Below are 9540 nucleotides of genomic sequence, written 5' to 3' on the forward strand. Positions count from 1 at the left end.
GCTGACGGCCGCAATGGCAGAGCCAGCGAACGAAGATGTTAATCTTAAATTGGGTTTAAGTGGAGTGAAGTTGGCCGAGCAATGCTACTCTCATAGCGACTATGCCATGCCTTCGATGCTGGAACTGCGGGAAGTGGAAAGCGGCTGTAAAAGGACAGCGCTGCTTGGGGGGGGCGAGAGTTCCTCTCCACAGCGTGTGGGGAGTCTGGCCCGGGTCAGCAGGGCCTGGGCTGCACAAAGTAGCAAACTTGGCTGGGTTGCCCGGGGTAATGTTGCAGGAAGGGCAGGTGTGTTAAGAAGGAGGGGGGTCAGGGATCATGCCGGCAACTCATTCAAACACTCAGTAGCTCGGGCAGCTGTGAGCGGCTGACGGGACCGACCACCACATCAGCGCCTTCTGCCGGCCCGCCCGTCAGCCAGTCACGGTATCCTTCAGCACAGGCACAACTAGTGCAGGTGGTGGTTGGCGGGTAGCTACTGGACGGAAGGCTGGCTGCTCCGTCACGGGCTCCCTCTCTCTCCCCGTTATGTGATCTCCCTGAGCCAGGAAGTTCCCGTTCCTCAGACCTGAGCCGCACAACACATTGTGGGACAGGCGAAGATGGAGGCTCCCCGGTCCTCATTGCCTCCTTGAAGGAGTTTCACATCGTCCTTTCTACTTGTCCCGCCAGCCTTTTTTTCAAAATTTAGCAACTCAAAATGGGGGCGCATTTTCGTGGCAGGGAAATATGATAACTCAAATTTCACTGGTTGTGACAATAAACGCAGTTGATCTTGAGGGTTGTTTCAATACCAGTGTCTCAAACTAATTCCTATGTTCAGTAGACATATTTCTTAAAATATATAAACATGTCAAAGTTTATTAACTATGGCGATAGATGTGGCCCTCCAACCGTTCACAGGCCTGGGACCCGGCCCCTATGCACAACAAGGTTGCAGACCCCTGACTTAAGAGAACAAAATCATTTCAAAAATTAAATCTCCGGGCATGTACTGTATGCCAGATTTATCATCCGAAACCTAAATCAGCATTGATTGCTCAATTAATACGTCACATGATTGTCTCCCAAACATACTGCACACGAACATAGCACCGGATTGGCACTTGGGTCCACGCCACACCAAACATGACACCAGGTTAAACTAATCCCCTCTGCCCGTGTATGATACATATTCCTCCATTTGCTGCATATTAATGTGCCATCTGAAAGCCTCTTAAATGTCACTATTGTATCTGCTGACAACAGTGTACCCACAACTCTCAGTGTAAAAAAACCTGCCCCGCACATCTCCTTTAAACGTTTCCTACTCACCTTAAACCTATGCCTGCGAGTTTTGATATTCCCATCCTGAGAAAAATGTCCTGACCGTCCATCCTATCTAGGACTCCCATAATTTTATATGCTTCTATCTTTCCTCAACTAAGACATTCCAAAGTAAAATTAAGTTTACCCAAGCCAGGTAGCATTGAGGTAAACCTCGTCTGACCCTCGCCAAAGCCTCCACATCTTTCTTGTAATGGGGTGACCAGAACTGCACACAACATTATAACCAAAGTCATATAAATCTGCAACATGACACCTGACTCTTGTACTCAATGACCTGACTGATAAAGACAAGCAAATCATACTCCTCCTTTACCACTCTAAGCAATCTTAGCCAAATAAATGGGGACAAAAGAACTGCAATCTTGAGCAAAAAAAAGAGCTGAAGGAACTCAGCAGGCCAGGCAGCATCTGTGGAAGGAAAATGGTAAACATTTCAGGTCAGGCCTACTTTAGACCGAGAAGAAAGGTACCGACCTGAAATGTCATTGTCCTCTCTCTCTACAGATGCTGTCTGAGTTTCTCCAGCACTTTTTGTTTTTCCCTTAGCTCAATAAATCCCTGAAACAGTCCAAATGAATGTGCCCAACGATTGTTTCCTCCCTCTCCTGAAAAATGAAGTCATCGTAACTCTTATTTCCATGGCCTGTTATCATGTGATCAGACTCTCTTTGTTTGTTAGTTTCACTAATGTCAAACTCCATTTAGGTTTTGGGAGCCATTTGTGGATAATCACAAGCCCTTCCTGCCATTATAACTGAGATCAACAAACTCAGCTGATAAAATCTGACCCTGGGACTTTCCTGGACTGCAAGCCTCAATTCCCCATTTACAACAGTTTTATTCCATAAACCAACTGATGCTCCTAGCTATTGCCAAAGGAACATGTTGATGAAATGCACATCATTGATTACACCCATAAAGGTAAGCATCCATGCAGTCATATTAAGCACACCTACCAAAATCCTTCATGCTGTCAGGGTCCGTCTCATCCAAAAAGAAATAACCACACTTCACAGCTCGGTGCACCTCAAAACAGAGCCCCAGACACGCATCGTCTACCAGATCAGAATAGATCTCATGAGCTAAAGCCTGAAACACAAAGCTCACCGGTAAACAGAGATTCACAATAAAATCCATTGTTAAAGGAGGTTAACTGACAGTCTTCAGACAAGCCAATGGAAACCTATCAGTCATACTTCATAAATGCTTTCTTACTAAGGAATGGAGTTTTGAATGTTATTATTAAGGATTGCAACATGATTAGCAATTTTAACTAAAATATTTAAATCAGGAAATTACTGGGAATCATTTTGCTCTCTCCCATGGAAAGTAGCCTTAGCGTGAAGCAGTGGAACGCTTGTTTTCTGTTGTTGCAGCACACCACACCAGAATCCTGGGACTTCTGGACATATTTGAATGCTTTGAGCGAAACCTCTAATCCCACACTAAATGGGTTTGTGCGTCGCACAACCTGCTATTAATGGACCCTGCATCAAGTTGCATCATATTCCAGTGGCTTTTCTGCAGAAAAGAGCAGCAAACCACGTTGGATGTACACATAAATCAAGAAAACATTATGTACATGCAGTGAACTGAAAGGAAATGGCAGACAGGTGATACAGATATACAATATTTCTGCTGAAATAAAAAAAAAAAAAAATCAGGGTGACTTAAGGACGACATTCCAGGCACTTGCAACACTGAAAGGCTGAAAACATGCTGCCAACATTAGCCTTCTATTTAAATAATTCCGATAGACCACGATCATTCTGTCCATGCCCATTCAAAGCCATGCACAATGGCATCACTATGATTCACTCATGCTTTTAAACCTGTCTGACATTCCTTGCCCAGCTTGTCACCCATTCTGACAATGAGACCGCACCCGTGGGAAACAAACAGCAGAGCAACTTTTGATGAATTTAGCTGTGGTTTCTTTCTCAATATCCAGCAGCACAACTTAGAGACCCCATCAGAACACACACAGGAACAGTGCACGGTGCCAATAGGTAATGTCTGTACAGGAGCGTAGAAGCTTCAAGCTCACAGGGGTGTTTGTCCCCATGCTACCTGTAAGTTGGGAGCCATGTGAAACAGGAATAGGTGGAGATCACGTGGCCCCTTAATCCTGCTCCATCGTTTAATAAGGCCATGAATTAACTTTTTCATCAACCACACTCTCCTTTAACAACCTTATAATCACTTAATTCCCCAGGTGCTCAAGGGTCCATTAGTCTTGATTTAAAGACACAGCATGCTTCAGGCCCTTCGGCCCACACCCATTCACTCTAATTCTATGTCACCCCACTTTCGCCTCCACTCTCTACACACTTATGGGCAATATACAGAGGATAAATCAACTGACAAACGTACACATCTTTGGGATGTGGGAAGAAACCGGAGCACCTGGAGGAAACCCATGCAGTCACAGGGAGAACATGCAAACTCCACACGGGCACCCAAAGTCAGAACGGAACCTGGGTTTCTGCGGCTGTGATCAGTCATGCCATTGTGCTTCCCCTAAATATTCTGAATACATTCAATGACCGATCATCCAGAGGCATCCAGATTAAAAAATCCAAAGGTTCATACCCCTCTGGATAAAGACATTACTACTTATCTCATACTAAACATTCAGCCCCCCCCCCCCCACCCTTAAGACAGTGAGCTTCAATGGACACAATGCTGTGTTAAGAAGCCCAGCCTTCAAGCTCAGTGAAAAGCCATGGATAGTTTTGCATGAATTACTGTTTCAAAAATAAAATTGCAAAAGATGGATCAAAGAAATACACGGAAATCCAGCGTTGAAGACAGAACCTTTATTCATTCCGTGAACCATAAGTGCAGTCTCAACATAAAGAAACGCGTGATAAACATCAAAAGCATTCAACGCTGGGACACGCAAGCATGGTAGAGCAATGAAAGGCAATGATAGAGAACAGAAGAGGGTTTGGGGGTACTGGCCTGCTCTGCGGAACTTTCAGGGGTAGCATCAAACTCCATGGCCTGGTCACTGTGCTCTCTGTTCAGCTGCCTCTGGTCCCGTTTCAGCTGCCGCCAGTATTTCTGCTTCTTCTCCGAAGAAACTCGCTTCAGCTTGGGCATGGCTGCAGAGTTCGTACTAAACGATTTTCTCATGAAACGACTTTGCTCGTCATCTGTTCTATCAGGTTAAGAGAACAGAAATTTAGGCTAAGCTAGATCATGCCGAGAAGCTGAGCAAAATTATTCTAAGTTTAGTCAGTGCGGGTGGTCCACCTAGGCAGATTCAGTTCCCAGAGAGTGTCATACACCCAGTGTTTGGCACACACTATGGAAACACTGACTAAAGGTAAAAGATGGAATCAGTCAGTGTACTCACCAGTCAATCCAGAGCCACTTTATTCATTTTCCATTTTTGAGGGTAAGCTGGTATTCTGGACGAACATCTTCGCTCGTGGCCAAAAAGAAATCTTGAAGATTTGCTCAAAAGTTTTCTTTCCTCTGACCCCAGAAAGCTCTAAAATGTAGAAAAAGAAGGCACTGTCCCATTGTTGACCCGCCAGGGGATCACTTCAGTGATAAGCTCGTTTTGAAAATTTCCTTCATCATTGAAGAGTATATTCGTTCGTGGAGATCAAGAGTCTGTACACTCGGTTACAGAGAACAGCAGATATCTGCAGCAAGAACACCGCAGCGGGACATTCAATAAAGATGGTTGGCCAGTTGAGGGCAACCCCCAATTAATTAATTAATTAATTAATTGCAGAGAGTGAAATCAACGCACTGCAAATTTTTTGCCTGACCTGAAGCTCCTTTTTATTTTGAGTTTTCAAATACAGAATACAGATTTCAAATAGAATATTCCTGGTTAAAAAGTCACTGCGTATTTTGATGTCGTTGACCATACCCAAACAGATACCTCAGAACATCAAAGCTGCAGGTATGGCAAATATGGTCCTTAAACGAGGCAAATAGACTTTGTGGTTACTTCTATTCCGTTCCATAGGTGTCCAATGATCTTTGCAAGCCTTTTTCGTTGATAACAAGGGTCAGAGGTGAAATGCAACAGGGAAAATTGCACCGTCAAAGGCCTCCCATATGAAGAAACGAGGTCAACAGTTAGGATTAAGAAACACAGTGGAACGTCCAAAAGCAGGATTATCACAAGGATGATTGTGAACAAAAATGTCCAATGTCAGTCATCAGAATATAATGATATCCTAACATTAAAATTAATCCTGTACATGGAGCAAATGGTTATTTCAGTGTTGTGAACCATCATCACCATTAACACCATATTTATAGGTGTCTGTGGAACCTATAAAAATGGTGCCCTGGTGAGCTCAGCTTCCCAGTAAGTTCAGCCACATCTGCCTGTCCAACTCCCCCTTGCCTCCTCAGACATGAAATCAGTGCTTTATATAAATTCTTTGGAATGACCAGGTGAAGGAAATTCATTCATGAGTGCACGGCAAGCACAGAGAACCGTGGTCATATGTAAACATTAAGAGTGACAGATAGACTCACGCTGAGGAAAGATAGACACAAGGGAAGGAGAGATGGTTGGAAGTGTGTTCAAAAAGCTGCAATAAAATAAAGGGATATCAAAGAGGTCGTTAACAACACAAAGAAACTGGGAGCAGTTTACAATTGAAGGAGGTTGAAACTCATCCAAACCCCACAACATGTATAAAACACAGATGGCAACAAATAAACCGCCAGATTAATTTCTACTGCAGCTGATGGAAACCCATGGTTTTGACTTAAAGTAGCGCAAAGTAAGTTGCCAATGTTAATTTATTTTCAAGTAATTTTTTAACATATAATATGCACACAGATTGTACATACTCTCTCACTGACCACTCATGCATATCTTCTAAACAAACGCACATGGGACAAACACACACACCAAATGTTTTCCTCATATTGCACACAGACATCATCATTGATGAAATTACATCCATGCACCACTGAAACCAGGCAAGCATACAATGCGCACCAAACTAGACAACCTGCCTGGTCTTTTGCAACTTACCTCGGATTTGCTGTTCTCCGGGCCAGATAACGGCATTTCTTCCATTCTCATTGGCAAACAATACTGTGTGCTATTTTCTTTCTACATAGTAACGAGTTGGTCACTGAGAATACTGAGAGAAAACAATCCATTAGTTTACAAAACACACTGAAAATTAAAACCTATTCTTAACCAGGGATACCCAGAGAAACTAAATCAGGATCAAAGGTGGGGACTGATTAAAAAAATGTTGAACTCAGCAGGGTTCACAACTGGACAAGTAGCAAAGATAATAAGTTCATAGTCTTCTTAATAACTATTAATTCTACCAGCTGACTTAAAACTCCTACTTTACTATTTACAATTACATATTGAACTACAGTTGTATATAAAATGGATCAGCACTGAAATAGAAAAATAAATCATAAGTGGACCAATCTGGAATGTCTAGAAATGTGATTCCGGTAGACTTCCTGTAAAAGTCATAAAATTACATAAAGCGTAATGATGTACAGGAATGTTCTTCCATTACCCATACATTACTATATATTTGACTCACATATTCCAATATAAGTAATCTAATTTTGTAAAAGAATCTTGTCAACGCTCTGTTATAAACTTTTACTAATGGGAACTGTAGGATTAAACTCAGAGATTCTAAGATTCTCCATTTTAATTAATTTTCAATCCTATGAATCTGGACACAGAAGAAAACATTTAAAACCATTTCTAATGGTTGCTGACCCGAAACATTGCCTGGTTTCTTTTTCCACAGATGCTGCTTGACTGCTTGAGTTCTTCCAGCATATCTGCATTTGTTTCTGGATATGGAAGATATGGAAGTTTATCAGAAGTGTGATATGTGTGTGATTTTAGACGATCCAGCTCTCCTAAAAGCCATGGCCTTTTCCACTAAAGTACCCTGGACTCATGTGAACGGGAACATCCAGGTTGGTCATAAATGGGAACCACTACAATCGTTGGGCCAGAATTATGTGTAACACAATCAGGTGTAAACATTTGTTTTTCTCTCTTCCTGATCAGATATCGTATCATCCCTGTTGAAAAGATCCAGTATGAGAGGGTTGTATTCAAAGTCAGGAATGTTATTTCACTGAACAGAAGATGTTTTCAACCACCCTGAACTGATGTTCTCTCTCATTGGCTACATCTGCAGATTCCTATCTTGGGTTATCACCCCCGATCTCTTCAAAACTGTATCTGCATGATCAACTCCAACCCTCTTTTCTCACATCACTTCCCCCTCAAGATGGATTTGAGAAATCCTACCTCCTTTCATTTTTGTAGTTGCAAATGCAGGCTCGCCCAAGAGATCCTTCATCTTCTTTCTCAGGCTCCCTTCTTAGGCTATCCTGAACATCTACCCCCATGGTAAACCGTCCCTAAGTGCTCATTGTAGACGGCAACCCTCTCCTAGATTTCATCCCTCAGATTGTATCCCTTATCAGATTGGATTCTTCATTCTCAGATTGCATCCCTCACTCTCAGATTACATCCCTCTCCCAGAGTGGTTCTTTATATCAGACTGCATCCCACTCTCAGATTACATCCCTCACTCTCAGATTACATCCTTCACTCTCAAATTACACCCCTCTCTCAAATTTCATCCTTCACACTCAGATTACATCACTCTCACTCCGATTACAATAGACAATAGGTGCAGGACCATTCGGCCCTTCGAGCCAGCACTGCTATTCAATGTGATCATGTCTGATCATCCCCAATCAGTACCCCGTTCCTGCCTTCTCCCCATATCCCCTCACTCCGCTATCTTGAAGATGTACATCCCTCTCCCAGAGTGGACCCTCTACCAGACCGCATACCTCATTCTCAGATTACATCCCACACTCCCGGAGTGGATCTCTCCGCTCTCCCCCATGTACAAGATGCAGACTCCCCGCCCACCCCCCAGCGCTGTCCCTGCGGACCGACCCCCCAGTTTGCCCAGGCTGTACCTGCAGATGCCTCTCTAGCGCCACTGCTTCCGCACCAATCAGTCGTGAACGGTGCAACTCTGCAGCCAGGGGTCCATGGCGTCTAGAGCTCGGCAGCGCCCCCGACCCCACGGCCCTCCTGCATCTCGCTCCTTCCTCCCCAAAAACACACACACACACACACACAGTCGCTTCCGATCCGCTCCTTCTCTGTCTGGGCGCAATCGCACTTTAAACCCGGGCTGCCATTTTGCAGTGAGTCGGGCGGCGGTGGTGGTGGTGGCGGTGACGGGGCCGTGACAGGGCTGGAGGCGTTGTGGCGATGGCGAGCTGCCCGCCTGCTCGCCCGCCCGCCCGCCCTCTGCTCCGCCGCCGGGCCGCTGCCCTCCCGCCTCCTCCTCCTCCTCCCTCCCGCCGGGCGTCCGCTCGCGCTCGCTCTGCCCAGGCCGCGTGCCACAGGCAGCCTCACCCGCCAGCGGAAGCTGCGTCATCCCGCCACCCGCCTGACCGGCAGCCCAGGCAGCCAATGGGGGGAGGGGGTGGGCGGTGCCTGGGTCTGCAGGGCCCCGCTTGTGCTGCGCGAGGCTCGAGATGTAGCTCTGGAGTTGTGGAGAGCTCCTCTAGGATCTTTGGTTGTGGGGCCCACATCGACCAGGCACAGACACATTTGCACTTCAATTTGCATTGATCTGTTCAATTAATTTAATCAATCTTTGTAAAGCACTTTGGTTCAAATACTGGTTTTGTTGAAAAGTGCTATATAAATAAATATTATTATTATTATTATTATTATTCAGACTGTTTTACTGTTTTTGTTATAAATCATGTTTGTCGGGGTATCTAAATTTTATTCGTTGTTTAAGTTATGACATCGGATGGAAGCTGCACACCAAATCTCGTTGCACATATGTGCAATGACAATAAAATCAATTATTATTATTATAATGTGGAGCTGGGGCTCTGCAGATGTGGAGCTCTGGAGATATAGAACTCTGGAGATGTGGAACTCTGTAGATGGAGAGCTATGGAGATGGCGAGCTATGGAACTGTGAAGCTCTGGAGATGTACAGCTGGGGCTCTGGCGCAGGAGCTGTGCACCTGTGAAGCTCTGCAGTTGTGGAGCCCTGAAGCCGTGAGTCTGGCGCAGGGGATGTGGAGAGCTGGAACTCTGGGGAACTGAGGCTCTGGAGCTGGTCCTGGCCATCAAGCTGCACACTGTGCAGTTTTTCCCTGCATCTCCATCCTTGCCATTAACTCCCCT

The 9540-nt window shown here is 44.9% G+C and overlaps 1 protein-coding gene across 6 annotated transcripts in view; it reads right to left on the reverse strand.

Annotated features, from left to right (window-relative positions):
* Window positions 1-8637, reverse strand: part of atxn7l3a (ataxin 7 like 3a) — a 39148-nt gene extending 30511 nt beyond the window's left edge. For 2 of the 6 annotated variants that reach the window (XM_055657307.1, XM_055657305.1), the window contains exons 1-3: window positions 8301-8637; window positions 6346-6457; window positions 2285-2417 (exon numbers count right to left, since the gene is read on the reverse strand). In XM_055657307.1, coding sequence (XP_055513282.1) covers window positions 2285-2417; window positions 6346-6396 — 184 coding nt within the window. In that variant the 5' untranslated portion in view covers window positions 6397-6457; window positions 8301-8637. Of the gene's footprint in view, window positions 1-2284; window positions 2418-4292; window positions 4492-6345; window positions 8214-8300 lie in introns of those variants that run through there. The other 4 variants (XM_055657303.1, XM_055657301.1, XM_055657304.1 and 1 more) reach the window with 4 other exon arrangements.
* Window positions 8638-9540: the final 903 nt, after the last annotated feature.

The sequence above is a fragment of the Leucoraja erinacea genome, chromosome 27, assembly GCF_028641065.1.
Source record: "Leucoraja erinacea ecotype New England chromosome 27, Leri_hhj_1, whole genome shotgun sequence".
Lineage (NCBI taxonomy): Eukaryota > Metazoa > Chordata > Chondrichthyes > Rajiformes > Rajidae > Leucoraja > Leucoraja erinaceus.